An 18,383-nucleotide genomic window follows, 5' to 3' on the forward strand; every position below is an offset into this window, starting at 1 on the left:
ACCAGTCTCTTTGGCGAAATATATTTCTCGATTAATGACTAGAACTTATAAATGACTGATTTTGACTCAGACAAGAAAGCCTAAAGTATATAGATCGTGGATGATAAGCTTTCTAACTTAAAGCAAATTTTGGCCACAATTCTGTTGACGTCATAAGATATCGGATCAGACTGGTATGATAAATATCGGTTATCGGCTCAGAATGAAATGCCAAGTACCTAACATACCTACTCCCAGGGCCCTATTTTTATTGACGCGCAATATCGTTTAACAACGACATCTAACTGGAGAGTGAGTCAATTAGTTTTAATTAAACATTTTTGCAAGACAATGTTGAGAGTTTCAATAATAATTGGAAATAAAAGAGCGTAGATACACGATATGGACCATATCGTTTTATCGGACCACAGTTTCATTAGCCCTAAACGAGACTCGAAAGCAAATCTAATAGTTTTGATTAAACATTTTTGCAAGAACCTTGGCGCATTTAACTTGGCATCAATTGAGAAACGTCTGTTGTTTAACATTTAACTCTTTAATTGCGCGCTTTGAGGCAATCGGTACATTACAAAGTCGATTTTCCACCGACCCAACTCCATCAACGCTGGAGCGAAAATCGCCTCAGCTCAATGCAGTCGCCGTTTTCGTCGCAAATCGGCAATGACGTCACAGTCGCTCTCGCGACGAGCAACAATGCCGTTGACCGCGATGGTCGATTCGGCCTAGGCGTCTGCATTACTTATTCATGACTCGACAATCTGATATCGTGTATCAGGCCGCAGCGTGGAACGGAAGACAAAGCGAAATCGAAGCCTATGTTGTTTTTGCAGAGTCGAATTGATGCTCGTTTTCCAATCGATAACGCCGATAATTTGCGTTGCATTTAGAGCGGAGGGGTGTACAACATGTTTTTGTGATGGCGGGTCTAATTCGTACCATAAAAGTTTGACATTCCTTATACAAAACTATTAACTGACGATTTCTTATAAATCAATCGCAACAGACATCCTATTTGTGTGGTATTATCCCCTCTATATTGGCAGCACGCAACAAACTTGTGAACTTACCGTAAAGCAGGTGTTCACCAAGGGTACCGTAGGAGGTTGACTAGCGGGTCGCCGTCTATTTGTTAAACTGGCAAATTGATACAATGTTAACCTATAATACAATTGTTAAAAATGTGAACATTTTTCTGAATTGCATATGATGGTAATCTGATTTCACCAAAATTGTAGGGGGGGCATAGGTTGTCGAAAACTGAACAGGCTGTCTCGACGACAAAAAGGGTGGATGAATTTACAAAAGCATCAATATGCAGCAATGCAATCAGTAAATACCGTGTCTATCTAAAGCAGGGTGTGCGTTTTATCTAAAGAAGGAAGTTTCGTGTGCTTGCCTGTTTGCCTGTTTCGAATACCAGTAAACTACTTTCCAGAATTATGGAAACCAAAAGAAAACTTGAGAAATCCAGTGATTATCTATTTTTAATGTTTTTCCCACTCCTGTCCTCAGTTTTTCGCGCGGCCTTCGTGAAATGACGTCACTTGGCGTCCTGGGCTTAACCCATTCGAAGCGTTTGATGTTTATCAACGTTTCTAGTACAACCTTTTCCCGACAATTGCACTTAGCAGCCTATACGTATATTTCACCCACAATAAATTCTCACTAATGGAATTGCAGGCAGTAACTTGCGCTACTGTAAAGACTGCCCCCATTCTGCCGTTTTAATGCTGCCAAATCAAGGTGGAGGTTAAGTTATGTTGCATACTTGTTGACCCTCGAGGTAAAATACACAGTGCGTTTCATTCAGGATCAAACCCAAAAAACAGTAATATATTACCATTAAAAAAGGGCGTTTTCGGAATTTGTTTTTTTTCTAACCTACAAACCATGTCAAATTACCGACTTATAGATTTGCATCTGAATCTATTTTATAATATACATTAACTGCCATTTCTCTTTTCGAAATGAATTATTTTTTTATATTTTATTATATATATTATATATTATTAACGAATTGCTGTCAGACTGAATAATTTTTGTTAGTTATATGTTAGCTTTTCAGGATTTTGTTCTGCGTTCGAACAACTTCGATTTTATTTCCATGGGAAAAAAATATTTCCAGGGATTTCTCTTGGGTTTGGGATTTTTTTTTTAATTAAACCAATTTTTTGTGTTTTCGAACAGCGCGTTAATTTTTTCACTTTTACAAGATGTAACGTCAATTTAATTTATTAATAAAAGAGCTACAAAAAAAAGCGTTTTCAACTATACGATCGCCGAAAACTGTTGTATATAGTGTTCCAAAGTATCTTCATTTTTTAACAAGCTCTTGATTCGAGTAATCGTACAAAATGTGCCTATATACGGGCGTCAACTAAGCAACGATATCATAAATAACATTGTATAAATTTTGATAAATATTTCTTGCTTTATTATAATGAAGTCAAATAAGGTGAACACAAAATTTAAAATCCAGTCCGCAAACTTGAATCCTTGAAGTTAGCCGGCCTAGTGTGTTCCGGCTTTCATGAAAAAATTTTGGTGCTTGACTTTCTCGGATTGATTTTTTATGTGTCCCGTTGATCGTTGGTAAAGATTTTATCTACGATCGCCTTGACCCAGACCATGCCCTATATTTTGTCCGGCATACTAACCCCGAATTTTCATTTCGTACAGCGGGTCCCGGTAAAGCGGCTGGGCTTTCTGCGACCGGAAACAGCGCCGTGTACAGGGCCAACCTCTGGAACAACATGGAGGCTCTGGTCGACCAAATCGCCGGCGTATGCCTTCAGGTAAGTCGCGCCCTTCTGTTTGCTTTTGAGATTTGAAAATCGAAAATCGAGTCGGTCGACCTTTTTTTCCCCTTTTTTTTGCCTCTGGCATTAGACATATTGTAAAGCTTGGAAAACGTCGAAGGATCAGGTTTTCCTGATGATTTTTTTTTTAATTTTTTCGGACTTTTTTATTTTTGTTTGAATTGTAACGAAAACCCTTGTATATTGTGTTTCAAAGTATCTTCAATTTTTTAACACACTCTCGATTCGAGTAATCGTACAAAATGTGCCTAAATACGGGCGTCTAAGATTTGAAAATCCGTTTTCGAAATCTTCGCTACAGCAACGCATTCGACAGATGTTGTAAATGACAACTGACAATCACAGTTTAAGTTTTTTGTTTTCTTTTCGACGCTGTAGGATTTTTTACTGACATGGAAGCAACATTTCTTGTTCGCCTTTCGTAAATTCTTTGACATGAATATTTTCGATTCACCTGAATATTTTATTTCACCAAAAGCAGTTGTGGGACTTGTCCGAGAATAAAGTCCTAATTAGGGAATGTCAGATACTCCACATTTTATTTCGATACAAAAGTATCGGGACACGACCCGATACCGAACCACGTCATAACTATGCTGAAACGAGTAAAACAGATAAAGTAAAATTCAAAGTTTTTTTTTTATGTTGTTAGTGCAAAGTTTGCTTTGGCGTTGAGAAGTTATGTTGGCTGCAGGTTTAACCTTCTATTTTTTTTGTTAATTTTTTACCTTTTAAGGTAGAAATCTCTGTTTTGCATCGCAAATCAGGGCTGGAATTCCTGAATTAATTTAATATCGGTTCGGCACCGGTACTACAGAAGTATCGGACAAGTACCGACACCATCACCTGGCATCGGGAATCGTCTTTGATCTGATATTATAGGACATTCCTAACCCTAATGTCGTTACTGCGCAAAGCTACTTTAACAAAAAAATAAACTTTCCAATTGAAACTACGCTACTTGGTGTAATTACCACAGCACGTAGTCGTTGAAAAATAAAAGCCAAAGCCAAAGTAAACTACGTCTAAACCCTCAAACTATTATGCTTGAGCTTCGAAGAAGTTCCTCTTTAAACTCAGACGCAAAATTGCCCGAACAATGACATTTTTCATTGTATTCTCTTCGGAACATCGTTTGTCGTGGAAATTTGACCACGAACAAAACAGAAATGACTTCTTGGCTAGTCTCCCCGCGATAAGAATCGAAAATCGCCAAAGAAATGGCGCATTTCAATCCAGCGAAATTTGCAACGTGACTGGCAAAAATTTTTCGAGGCGATTTGCCAGCGGGAATTTGTGTAGTGACGTACGGTTGACGTTTAATTTGGCTCGTTATGTAGGTCGAACATGATCGACAAGATCTGTCGTTACTGTCCTGGGTTAAGTCATTTGAAAACCGTTTTGTCCGGTGTCAGAAAATTTTTACGCTCGTTACCGCCGCCATGTTTTAAGTTGTTCTTCTACGAACTCTACGCTTTACACACAGATTACAGGTCGCCCGCAATTTGCCAAAAATATTGATGATCCAGGGATTACCAAACTATAGCCCGTTAGTCTAATTCTTTCGGCACGCGGCATATTCCCACAAATGATACCGAACTACGATTATTAATACTTTATTAACCGAAATCTGTGTCAGGTAGTACACTGTAAACCAAAGTGAAATACACTTTTTTAACTAAACAACAATATCATAAAAAAGCTTTGTAGAAATTTTGATAAATATTTCTCGCTTTGTTATAACGAAGTCATAGAAGGTGAGCATAAAATTGAAATCCAGTCCGCGAAACTTGAATCCTTGCAGTTAGCCGGCCCGCGTCCGCGAAGGCCTAGGGTGTCCAAGCTTTCACGAAAAAAGTTCGGTGCTCAAGACCGGTGCTTCTTAATCAGGTGAAGCGTTCACCCCAGGGTGAATATTTTTTTTGCAGGGGTGAATAAGGGTGAACCGTCAGAAATGGATGATGGCTTGCGTGCAGGGCGGATATTCCGGGTGTTCATTTTGTGCTGTTATTTAGACGAGATAGTTTTATCATGATAGATGTAATTTTGCTTAAACTATCTATAATTTTGCTTAAACTGCTTAACGATTTTACCTTGAATTTTAAATATATAATAAAATAGTAGTTTAAGAATTGGAGGTAACTTGAATTTCTTAATGCTAAGGCAAATTGATGCTAGATGCTAGGGGTGAACAAAACTAAAAAAAGCTACCAAGCACTGCTCTATACTTTCTCGAATTCAAAGTTTATGTTTCCCGTTAAAAATCTTTGGGAGAGATTTTAATATCAAAGCTTAAAAGCAATGTCCCGGTCATTCGTTAAACTTTTTATCACTGCGATGCAATTTGTTGTAACCTACAGCGTTACGTAAAACTGTACCTTTATTTGTTTTATTTTATAAAGTATTTAATACTAATTTTGAAACTCTTACGTCACAAACGTGCACAAGGGACTTAGCGGTGTTGCTGCGTCAGGAAAATGCGGTGTTGTGTGACGTAATTCGCATCTGGGTTGTTTTCTTGTGAGCCATTTGCGGGCAGCCCGTCGAGGCTACTCTTTGTCCAAGATTTTGCTGTTGTTTTTTTATTTGCCGTTTGTTTGTTTTTTGTTTTTTTTTGTGTGTTTTCCCCCTTTTCCTTTCACTGTCCCGTCGCCTGCACTTGAAAAAACAATGCTTATTGTTGACTGCGAACAGAGATTTTACGATTTTTTATCCTTGCAAAGAAAGAAAAGTTTCCTTGCCCTTTCAATCTTTTGTTGCGACTAATGGCCAGCTCGAAATAACTCACGTCGCTTTTGTCAAGATTTCGAGTCCAATTAGATTTTTAATCGAATCTTGCGGCGTCTTGCGAAATCCCTACCCGGACAATATCCACGTCAGCACAAACGAAACATTATGTTTGTGTCTCCTCCTGCTAAATGTGCATCCATGAAGCTTGCTGCTAACTTTTTTCACGCTTTTCCAAAAATAAAGTTGTGAAAAACATTTTCGCCTTAACCCGACAAAATAAAGAACACGTAAATATATAAGCTGAATTAAAATTGTTTAAAGCTTGAAACTATAAGGGTCAATTTTTCAACTCCTTTATCTTTTGCCTTCTGTTATTTAGCTGGGTTTAAGATTGATCAAATCTATCATAGTTCGAAATTTCACTTCGCCTTTTTGACATTTTAAAGCGACATATAGAAACATGCAACTTGAATGTAGCATGCGAATCGACAAATTTTAACACAACAATTTTCAATGTCTAAAATTAAAAAAAGTTTCAAAGTCGTTGGTTGTACCTATAATGTGCAAAAATGCTTGTGGAATATTGCGCTCTCACAACTGATAACCTTTGCTTTGTTTAGATGATCCATCTTCACAACGTTTTGGTCAAGAAACGCGATCCGGCCACTCATGTACGATTTATCGATGAACTCTGCAAGGTATGTGTGCAATGGCCGAAAATCCGAGTACGTGTACTCGGATACACGAGTGCATATAATTACTACTCTGTTTTCGGTCGAATGGAACAATGTTGTTCGAAAGCGAGTTATTAAAGGCCGTTGATTTCTTTTTATTTTTGTTAAATGCACGAGGGTGACAAAAAATGTGGTCTGAGAACTATTCCGCGTTGCGTTATAAATAAAAATGTGGTTTGAGTAACTCCAAAAGCTACTCAGACTGACCGTGAAGTATCTATTAGCGATTGTTCACATACTGCCGAGAATTGATTTCAATATTAAGCGTTGTTCTACTTTGTTTCGAAATTTGACCAAATCCTTAAAATCGAGCAACAACACATGATTCTTTTGGAAAGGCTAACCGGAATCAATTGGCCTAATTAGGATTTTCGTGTAAGCAAAGTCAGGCTAGAAATAGAACTAGATTGTGGTGAGGTTCGAACATGGGACCTTCGGCCGAAACATTAGCGTCACTCTGTCGACTGAGCTGCACGCAGACACAATAGGAACTGGTAGAGAACCAACCATGACCTAATTGCTTTCTGCAAACTGTTCGTACATACAACCTCATTCGTTTTCGGACCACGGACCACTTTTTGTGAAACTGTTTTTTCGCGGACCGCAATACAAAAGCAAAAAAAATAAAAAACATCAATGTGACGGATGGGATTGCTTCTTTCTGCCAAAATCGTCAATCCTCGGAGTTGTTTGTGAAAGGCAAAATCAATCAGAGTCCACGGAAAGTCTGGACCTTTATTTTTCCGAATGGCGATTGGAATATATTATTACGTCATAGAAAACAACTTTTTTACTAAAACGAAGGCCCAACAAGTAAGATTTACGATACTGGATAGCAGAAGCTTTCGAAATCATTAAATTGTGAAGAACTGCGGCAATTATCTTTGAAAGGATACTGTACAAAGTATATGTGTGACTTTTTAATTTCTTGTCATACCACCGCAGACCACCTGTGCAGAAGTCGCGGACCACAGTTTAGGAAACCCGGGTATAAATCACTCGTTCGGTTTTAACCATAAAAAAACGAACAAGAACGAGCATTTAAATCAGACAAGCCAATATAAGGGAGTAAGCAAGTTCAAGAGCTACAAGCAGCAATCGATAGCAATTCTCCATTAGCGACCACTTTTGCCCGATCTCATTTCAATTTACCCGATCCAGGATCTCAAGCCGAGATTATGTTATTTTTAGCTTTGCTTCGATCATATTCCGTCCCTAATCGTGGCAAGCTTGCTGTTGTGGCCTAAAACCATCGATTGGGCTCGCCAAGGCCCTGGAACGAAATTTACTTCAATGCGTGTCGTGTATTTTAAGTATCTAATGTAGATGTACAACATATATATTATACAACTGGGCTGTGCATATATGTTTGAACTGCCTAAATAGCAAAATAAATGTACCTGGTTAATTTTAATTTGCATTTTGATTAATTCACGCCTGTTGTTTCAAGTAATTTTCGGGGGCCAAAATTTGTGATTAAGAAAATTGTATTCAATTCAATCCAAGTTGTTGATTGTATTTCATCAAAAATATATACTTTTAATGAAATTTCGGTCGCGTTATATTTCTGTTCCGATTAAAGTACATACTTTAAAGCAGCGTGGTCCAACTGCAGGCCCATGGGTTAAAGTTGGCCCGCGAGTTCAGCTTTTTTGGCCCGCGAACTAATTGTCAACTTTGGTTCAATCTGGCAATATCACTTCAATTTTTGTTTTTTTAACTTTTTGGTGTTAAAATTATTTCATAACTACCGTAATTGAACAAAGGTTATACATTCCAGAAAGTTAGTATATATGCCATAGACTATGTATAATTTGCCAGCAATAAGCCTAATAATCGCAATTTAAAAACATTGGCCCGCAAGATAAAATAAACCTTGTTTTTGGCCCGCGATGAAAAGAAGTTGGACCACCCTGCTTTAAAGAATAACGATTTCAAACACCATATTATACAGTTATAATACTTTAGTCTGTACTACTTTAGCGGGTCAGATTACAGTATACACTCATGTGGATTCCTAGGCTCAGATATTACATGACAATATACTTTACTGCATGTTTACCACGAACTAATTGTCTTATTTTGTTGTAACAGCTAAGCACTACAGCTTTATTGACCTTAGGTAAAAAAAAACAAAAAACATTTTAAGTAGGCCGTTGTAGGGTCTAGGCCAGTGGTTCTCAAAGGGAGCCACCAGGAATTTTTAAATTTTGGAAGGAAATTTGTTCCAGGAAGGAATTTACAATATAAAGCTTATTCAACTATAATTACTGGTAATGTGAAGAGTCTTTTAGGCCTAAAATCTAGGACAATTGTTTCTTCACAGTTACATATTAGTCTACTCTATATTGTTACTTCACAGTTATAGCAATTTAGTAAATATACACAAATGTTCTTTTTACGTGTAGGTACAAAATGAATACCTATACATTATACGTTCAACAAACAAAATCAACTTCGAGGTGATTAGCGCATCCAAATTTTAAAACAAGTCATCTTGGCGTTTGGCGCAGATGTGTCTATTGCAGTTTTGCACATTTTTTTTTTAATTTTGTCGACTCTTTTCCTGTAGGTTTCATTTTCTGTTAGCAGGATGAATCGAAGGAAGAAATAAAAAAAAATAGAATACTTAGTGGTTTTTGCTGGGGAGGAATTGACAGTGTCTAAGCTTGTAAGGAAGGAATAAGAAAACTTGAGAACCACTGGGTCTAGTTGTACGGCGCAAGTGTGTCGTCCATATAAAAGAATTCAAAACCAGTGGCAGCAGGTTTTTGCTTGTCGATCACTGTTTCGCTGACGCGTATACAAACAATAAAACTTGAAAGTTTAAAAAGGCGAGTTAAACCAGGATCAGACATTTTTGGTATTATTCGGGTTTTTAAACCATTTGAGTTTTATTGTTTATTTGTTAGGGAACGGAAAAGTTGAACTGATAAATTATATGACGCATTTCTGCTGATAAATTATATGACGCAATTCAAGTTTAAAAAGCCGAGTTAAGCCTGATCCTGGTTCAACTTGGGTTTGTAAACTTTGAGCTTTATTGTTAATATATCAGTCGCCAATCACACGTCTTACATGTTTCGACAGGGAGACAACGACCCGAGATTCGTGCGCCAGTTTTGGGACAGCTTGACCAAAACTCTGGATGACGAACTTTCATTGAGCGCCGAAGGTGTGTGCTGGCTTAACGCGTATCTTGCCCGCCTATAGTCTATAGCAGGGGTGTCCAACTCAAACATGCCGGCGTGCCAATTTTTATCTTATAACTTCTTCCCGTGCCAAAGTTTCGCAACCGAACCAATTCTTTTTAATCATAAAAGCGCTTTTTTACCAAAAATAAGAACGTTAATTTAAACTTGAAAAAAAGCTGTCTATGTAGGAATGCGCATCACTGCATCAAAGTGTCTCTCGTTGAGCTGACTTTTGTTTCTTCACACCAAGCTATACAATATTATGTGAATGCTAGCCTCCACACAGTATTATGTTACTATATCAAAAGTAATTGTTGGTTGTCGTGATTGCCGCCATTGTTTTATATTGTGAACAAACAATTGCAATTGGCTGTATAACAAACTTGGTATTTTCTGACAATTGACAATTGACAATTACAAATTGAGCTTTGTTGGCTATTGGCTAAATAACAATTTTAGTGTTTTTTTGGGGAGGGCTTGCGTGCCATTTTTTATTAGGTCGCGTGCCACATTTGGCACGCATGCCGCTTGTTGGACACCCCTGGTCTATAGCTATTATATCTAACACCCAATGTGCTCGATTACGTTCTTATCGCGATCGTGCTCGAGTTTTGCTTTCCTCAACAGCAGTGGTTTCCAAACTTTTTTGGCTCGCGGCACACTAAAAATATCTTAATATTTCGCGGCACATTTTGAAAGAACAACAATATGATAACTTTACAATCGCCCTTAACACACGAAAAACTATATGTAAATGTGTCAATATGAATGATTTGTAATGGAATAGTGCGTTTTTAAGTCTCAAATGCTCGCGTGTGTGCTTATTGGTAATACTAATAATTTTTGTTCCAAAATTAAAAAAACGTTTCGCGGCACACTTGACAATCTCTTGAGGCACACTAGTGTAGCGCGGCACACAGTTTGGGAATCACTGCTCAACACAATGCCCCTAGGTGGCCACAAATTATTTACATCTTTAAAAGCTGTCTTTGATTGCATTGATTTTCTTATTGACACGTCTTTGAAAATAGCTACGTTTGTCCAGAAGTATTTAAATAGTGTTGAGTTTATTTACTTCGGAGGTTAAGTTTTGTGTTTTGATGGCGCAGTAGTACCATAATGCTGAAGCCAACGACATTATAAAAAAGTTTTCTACGAGTTTTGTAATGTTGTACAATAAGTATGGAAAACATCAAATTAGCATAAAAAACACTCTGCTCCTGTTCGCAACTTTAGCAACAATAAAGTTTGCCAATGTCGTCTTGGAGCAAAAAAAAGAGACAATCTCTTGCTTTGTCCTTTTGCAAACGCGATCCTTTCTTTCACAGCTTCAAGCTACGTCAAACAGGCGTTCGAAGGGGAATACCCGAAACTGCTCCGTCTGTACAACGACCTTTGGCAGAAGCTGGAAAACAGCAGGAGTTTGATCGAGGTAAAATAGCGCGCAATGATTGGCTTTTTTCACCAACCAATCGTGATGGGATTAACAGTGAGTTTTCTAAATCGCATTTTGATGTAAGTGCTTTATGAGTGACCTATTTAATTGTTTAAGTATTCTTTTACTTGCGGACAAACGGTCAAAGTTCACTAAGTACTTGGTACCTTGACATTGTAGTTGTCCTTACAGCTCGCATTGTGAGATACTTGTAAGTGTTTGGCAATGATGTTTAACTAACACCGATGCTATTTCTGTTTCAATAACATTGTTTTGTAGTCTATTTGAATAAGATATGAATCTACTTGTGTGAGCCTTTGTGTTATTAATATTTTTTTGTAACTGTTAAAAACTTCACTACCGGATCGGACTGGGGTTGGTCGATACTCGACATTCTATTCGTTACCGATACCCGATATTATGGGCAAACATATCATAATACGTCCAAATACCTAATGACACCATCGCTTTTTTGGATCACATAACATTACTGAAAATTTAGATTAACTAAATATAGGATCCGAACCAATACCATATTATCCGACGATACTGATAGGTGTATCGGCTCCGACCCGACATTATCAGAAATATCTATTTTTAGCTATAAATATATAAATATTACATAAATTTTATTCGCAAAAATGTGTCGCTCCAAAATCAGATTTTTTTGTGTGTCGCCAGCTTACAAATTCTACTGGAATAACCATCGTAGAAATCCGTCGCTTATTGCCTAGTGCAGGGGTTCTTAAACTTTCTAAATACATTCAGTACAAATCCGTTTTATGTTTAATTAAATTGTTTTCTTTGAAAAAATGATAACTTCTTAAATATACTCAGATATTTTAATTAGGCCTTCATGGACCCCTTAAAACTAGTTTCACGGACCCCCCAAGGGGTCCATGGACCCCAGTTTAAGAACCCCTTGCCTAGTGGTAGTATCGGTACTCGTCTAACCTAGGGTGATTTCGTTTCCGATTCGAAACCAAATTAATATAGACACTTAATTCATAATGGTGGTAAGTTTATCAAAATATAGTAAGTCAGGCATTCGGCTTACTAAATTTTTAACATTAAAGCACTTTTTACGTAATAATCTTAAAAAAATGCCTTTTAACATTTTGTAATTTCGTCTATTTTGCTTGCTTAAATATAGGAATAACGTCATTTAAAATCGAATTTTTTTCAAAAATATCGGGCATCGGTATAGCCATAAATGGTCAAGCATCGGAAATCCCTAAATATTTACGATGATTTACTGTTAGGCACCTTTGACGGTCATACGACTGGCACGTCGTTTATAAAATACATGCACCGGATGATTCACCGAAGGTTTTCCCATTTTTACGCCTACATATAGATCTCGTGCTGTGTCGCTGACAGCTAGGCAAACATTGTTTTTTGTCGAACGTATACCACATACGTCACACTTTGACCCTCCAACCTACGCCTGAATTATGAATGCTTTTTATCTGACGCGTGCCATCGATTGCTTTTGGTTCGGAAATTCCACTACTGGCTTGCAGTTCAAAGCACTTTTTGTTATTTAAATGTGTTTTTAAAATCGTATTTGCTAATCGATAAGCCTGTTTTACGCAGTTTAACTGGTAAACATATTTCTTACGTCATATTATTATCAAGCCATTTGCAAAAATATTTCAACGTCGTAAAATAAGTGTTTTTAAATTCAACCACAACTAACAAAATTAACGTTTTAGAAATTATTTTTTGGTTTAAAGCAAAATTTTTAATTTTTTTTTTATTTGAAAAGCCAACAATAGTGGTTTCCACAATATAAGGGTAAAGTGTAGTAATTTAGTTGTATGATTAGAACTATAATTTTTGCATATATGAAACCATACCATAGGTTCTTAAATTTTTTTAACGCAAACCCCCAATTAATTTTTTGGGTTCACGTGAATCTGAGTCAGCATGATATTTTTAGAGCTTACGTCATAAATTGACGTCATAAAAGAGGTTGATCTAAGAAACCTGCTGTTTTCAGTCCAAAAACTTGGAAACTGAAATATAGTCTAAATAAATTTGTGGAAAAGGTGTCAAAGCGTTATTAATTTTTTTTTTTTTTTTTAAGAAATTTGTTGATTTTTTATTAATATGTTAAGGTTTCAATATTAAGAATCCCGCCCTATACATTGCACGATATAAAACATTAAAAATCAATTGTAAAAGCTAATTGCAAACCGACGAGAATTTATTGCTTGCCTCACGCTCTGTGTCGAGTGTTTTCGTAATATTATTTTAGCTTTGTTGTCAACAACGGTAAAATTACGCGCTCTTCTTTACCGATAATGTCGTTAGTAGAACCGCAATGTGCTGCGAAATTGCTTATTAATGCGCCAGGGCCCTGTAAATTAACCAGAGCACCGTCGCCCATTACGCTTCATAACCACCGACAAGTCTCGGCCAAATCACTCCTTCAACCAAGTTTAAAAATTCATGAACGAGCGAGCGTTTATGTGTTGCGGATAATGCCTATAGCGATTTTAATATTAGTTTTCGTCCCGTAGCGCTTTTGCGTTATTATTACCACTACCGGGACTGTTTACAAGATAAAGGACGGTTTGTTAGCTTTCATGTAATCGGGTTTTGTAACGTTTTTTTTTATGTTTTCTGAAAAACCAGCAGGCTTTTCCATCGCCGTTATTAAAGACTTCATGTGAGCTGAAATCGTTAACTTGTTTGCGTGTCTTATTTCATGTCTTTCCTAGTTCGCTCCAATCGTTTGATTTTCTCATATAGCAAACATGTTTGTCATAAAATGGCACTCTGGCACTTGGCGAACTATGCCAATGTTAAGACAGTTGGAAAATTCAAAAATGGTAAAAATTCAAAACGGTACCGTCAAAAATGGAGATTGGTTTGGTTTAATTTAATGTATAATGTAAAGTGATGTAGATTTTCAAAGCAAAATTATAGGTCAGAATTACCTTGTTTTTTTTTAACAATTTAACAGGCCCTTTTAAAAAGGCACGATGATGCGGTTAATAATAGGAGCCCGTTTTTTTTAATTGTTTATTTGAATTAATAGAGAGGTAACAACGGCAAAATGGCAAGTCACATAAAAAGTTTCGTTGCTTAAAAGATTTGTAAACCTATATAAAAAGGTATTTTCGATATTTTGACCGAAAAATACAACTATCCATTCCTATACCGAATGACATCATTATGCTAAAGCGAAATTAACCAAACCGCAACGTGAAAAAGTAATCTTTCCCAGAATTCCTGGCAATAAGGCGAAAATCTACTTCAGTGTTAGGAATATTTTCCGATCCTTCCCCGACGGAGATGCACAGCCTAATTAGATATTGGATATTCTCGGTCATCCCTTATGCTAACAACTGCCTTATTGCGTCGCTTCGGTGCATTTTCTCGCACATGAGTTGTCGAAGCGTCGTTGTTTGCCGCCTGGCGTCCCTTGTGTTTATTCTTCTTATGAACTCATTTGCGCGCGATTAATATGCCCCGGATATCAGATTCCCGCACGTTCGATTCGATCGCGGTTCTCAATAACTTGTCCGTGGTGTCCCGAGCGAAATATGACGGGAATACGCAATCGATTCGTTTCGAGCGCGCTTCCGATATCTGGCCAAAATCGAGCGATATAGGCCGCAGATAGGTCGCGATTTGACAGAGTTCACGACCTCGTGCAAATGCAGAATCTCTCGCCCACTCAGGCTGCGCACTTGGACGACTAGGACTTTTCCGACTTTTCCAAATTGGACTGGAGTTATATCGTAAGCCTGTGAAATGACAAAGATTCGCACGGTAAGATTGGCACGCTTTTGTGCTGTGTAATCTACCTACTACATATAGCTTTAAAGTGTTAATTAGATTTAGAAGCACATCTTCTTTTTTGTCAAATTAGATAAATAGAATTTTGTATAGTTACCTACTTTTATACACGACTTTCTTTTTACGCTAAATCAGTGCAGTCGGATTCACCAAAATTAACCTCGTAAAACAAATCGGATGTAACCAATGTATTTTTTGTTTATGATCGTCTTTGATTTTCCAGGAAACAAACGATTAAGTGATTGTATTTTTTGTGCGATAATAAGTTACAAGGCGGAGAAAAAGTACGCACGAGGGGAAAATATCTATAGCACCTAATGAAAAGCGACAGATATACGTTTAGAGCAGCGTTTCTCAACCGGTGCGCCGCGGCGCACTGGTGCGCCATGGAAGGCTGCTAGGTGCGCCGCGAGCAAGGAAAAACAATGTCAAAATAAGACCAGTTAATCGGAATAAGACTTTAATGGACAAAATAACGTTTTTAGTCTCAAAGGCTGGAAGTCCCTTTAAAGATATGCAACTATAAAACCCATGTAATAAAAAATGCAGGCAATTTAAGAGAAATATCGGTACACCTCAAATTTTGCGCTCGCTTCACTCGTAAGGTGCGCCGCCACGTGTTGCATACGTCTCTAGGTGCGCCCCCAAGTAAAAAAGGTTAAGAAACACTGGTTTAGAGACTGCGGTCCATTTAACGCGAAAGGCTGCGATATTCATATTTCCCAGCGCATTATGATATTCTGGTTTTTTTACTGTTTTTTTTCTTTTCGGTGCCCTTAAACTAATCGTCGCTGTTCCGCCGTATATGTTGATGTCGTTTAGGATTCCTGATGATATTATTGGACGCTTTTTGTATCAAACGTTCACGCTTAAATCAATCAGCGTTTAGTCGCAAAGCTCCTTTGTTGCCCAAGCGGTTTTCATCTCTTATTTCGCACTTTGCTTTGCCAGGGCATTATCGACGTCACAAAGGAAGGTTTTGCGCGACCCATCGGCAGCGCCACCCAGCGGGAAAACGGAGAAACTTACAAGTGAGTAGATAACTCGACATGTGCATGTTTTAACTTCCTGGTCATATAAAGGAAATGACCACAGGGCGACATCGGACTTTAACTTGTGCATTTTATTTTAATTTTGCGTTGTGTGTAGCTTGTATAACACGTTCAACGTATCATAAATCGTAAACTACCAAAAATCGTGGCTTGGAATAATGTATTCCAGCGATGTATATTGTGGCCAACATTTGTTTTACAATTCAACTGGTCGCACATTTACATGATTGTGTATCTACACAACCTTAAGTAGTACACCACCACGATAACGGCCAATACACTGGGTGCCTTAAAAAAGCAGACCTGGCCAAAGTCAGTTCTGCCTTCCAAAGATTTCCATGCAAGTATAGGGTAAGGTTATCTGTACCTGATCTTCGAGGGGATTTGAACTTGTGACCCTCGAACCGTGGCTTTGCAAACTGAACCATTTAGTTGTGCAGCAATCGAGGAACAACTGCGGTTTGTCTGATCCATTCTAGTCAATTTTGATTAGTGCGTCAATTGTTTACGAGTCCCTGATCGTCTTTTTTTTTTCTTGAATGCTCCAGGAGCTAAAGATAATTATTAGACACCTATATAGTATATATTCAAATATATTTATCTTCCTATGTGCCTTGGTGTATAACTTTAACACCCGTATAGCTTTACCAATTGTTTACGGAATTTTTTCTTCTCTTAACTTAGTACTGAATTCAACCCTCATATTTACATTTGGTTGTTTCTGGTTTATACCTTGCTGCTATTTGTTTCGCAAAGCGCCGAACAAGTTTTAAAGAGCTCTCTGGTTCGGTTCGAGAACTCCTACCTGCAACGCTCCCTATCGCGACTTTTCGACCCTCTCAACCTGGTGTTTCCCCCCGGGGGCCGAAACCCACCCTCAAAGGAAGAACTCGAGGCCATCGTGAAGACGATATCAAGGTGTGTAGAAAGTCTATACTTGAGCCTGTTAAGTTTACTTAAGTGTTTCGCAACCTTTTTTGGTTTGCGGCACCCCTACAGCAATTATAAATAGTTCGCGGCACCCTTGCTCGTATTTTTGCGAGTGGTTACTGTAAAGTTGCAATAAACTAGATTGAAACAGCACATTAACTGCGCAACAATGTTGAAAAATCCTTTTTTAATTTTTGAGACTTTTATCATACCGGTACACAAAAAATTGTATCACACAGTACCTTTAATCACGTGCTGCTGTTTTTTCGGGCCCTGGACAATGATTCAAGCGGAGCTAGACAAAAACTAGCCTGCAGTGCGGTTCAAATTCACGACCTCCGGTCAAGCCAGGACCGTCGCTCTACCAACTGAGCTATGAAAGCTCAGAGAGGAGCGGATCAAAAACATATTTGTGTGCATGTCTCATTGATTCATTAGTTGTATCTATATTTTTCAGCGAGATCGGCGTGGCTTCTGTGGACCCCAACCTGTCTGTTACTGTGGCGAGGAACGTGGCAAAGACAGTTCAGCTCTTCGCAGTCAAATCCGAACAACTGGTGAGAATTTCTTTCTTCCTCTTGCATAACGCAGTGTTTTACGACAGGATGCGTGTTTTCAGCACTAAAGATGTCCCAATTCATTTAATAGGTGCGACATCCTATATATAGCATGTGTTAGGTACAGGCTCTGTCCGATACTTTGGGCTGGTGTCGGCTCCAATCTGAAAACAAACTTTTTTTTTTTTTTTCACATTCAGCCATTGTCTGTTATCCATTGCACGATTATTTCCTGGAAGTTGTAAATTTCCCGAAAATGGTATATTTACTATTGATGGTTTTCAACTAACACAAGTGAGGGCCATTTCCTGGTTAAAATTTCCTTCGTAAACAAGATAGAGCTTTAAGTCGGTGATTCTTAAATTGTCTGCCGCGGCATATTATAGTGCCCCCATTGATTCTAAACTGTGCGCGAAACCTTTTAGAAAACTAACATGTTCGTATTACAAATGAGAATGAATATAAATAAGCATACGTGACTTGAATGCATAGTACCCTTTCTGCGATCTACGAATATTATGACATTAACCTATTTCTTTGCCGCGTGGGAGATTTTCAAATATTTTTTTCATGTCAATTCATGGGTAAATAAGGGCGATTTTTCAAGTTAAAAAATTGTTTCGAGAACCGCTACGTTAAACTGTGCCTGATTTAATTTAGTATTGTGAATTTCAAGTAGTTACCTAACCAACTAGGACATCGTTAATTACAACACCTTGTGGACAATTGAGGTGTCATAGTAAAACAGAACCAAAACATTCTAAAACTGCGGTTCCCAAACTTTTTCAAAAAAATTGCCTGGCGGACCCTTTGCAAATATTTTGATGTTTCGCGGCCTTATAAAAAGTCAAGAGTCAGTTGACTCCTGTTTCTTGTAGTACAGTAGTGCAGTCACGATTCGTTCTAATGTATAACAACTTTCTAACTAATGCGACCGATTCACTGATAGCAGGACCTGGTTGTACAGCATAATAGATGCTTTATGATGTCACAACTCACAAGAGACATCTTAAAACACGCAGTATGATCGAATAATAAAGCATAACTAAAGACAATAATGATGACAGATCAATGTTTAAAACATAGACTAATGTTTAAAAACTTAAAGACTAATTCTCCTTG

At 37.8% G+C, this 18,383-nt stretch overlaps 1 protein-coding gene across 1 annotated transcript in view; it reads left to right on the forward strand.

The window, feature by feature from the left end:
* Positions 1–18,383, forward strand: part of LOC146146906 (conserved oligomeric Golgi complex subunit 5-like) — a 69,703-nt gene that overhangs the window by 41,277 nt on the left and 10,043 nt on the right. Inside the window, exons 8-14 of the mRNA XM_083387865.1 lie at positions 2,680–2,795; positions 6,170–6,247; positions 9,374–9,458; positions 10,806–10,909; positions 15,674–15,753; positions 16,531–16,692; positions 17,162–17,261. Of these exons, the coding sequence (XP_083243991.1) occupies positions 2,680–2,795; positions 6,170–6,247; positions 9,374–9,458; positions 10,806–10,909; positions 15,674–15,753; positions 16,531–16,692; positions 17,162–17,261 (725 nt within the window). The remainder of the gene's footprint in view (positions 1–2,679; positions 2,796–6,169; positions 6,248–9,373; positions 9,459–10,805; positions 10,910–15,673; positions 15,754–16,530; positions 16,693–17,161; positions 17,262–18,383) is intronic.

Source organism: Ascidiella aspersa, chromosome 4 (assembly GCF_963924565.1).
Source record: "Ascidiella aspersa chromosome 4, kaAscAspe10.2, whole genome shotgun sequence".
NCBI classification, from domain to species: Eukaryota; Metazoa; Chordata; class Ascidiacea; order Phlebobranchia; family Ascidiidae; genus Ascidiella; species Ascidiella aspersa.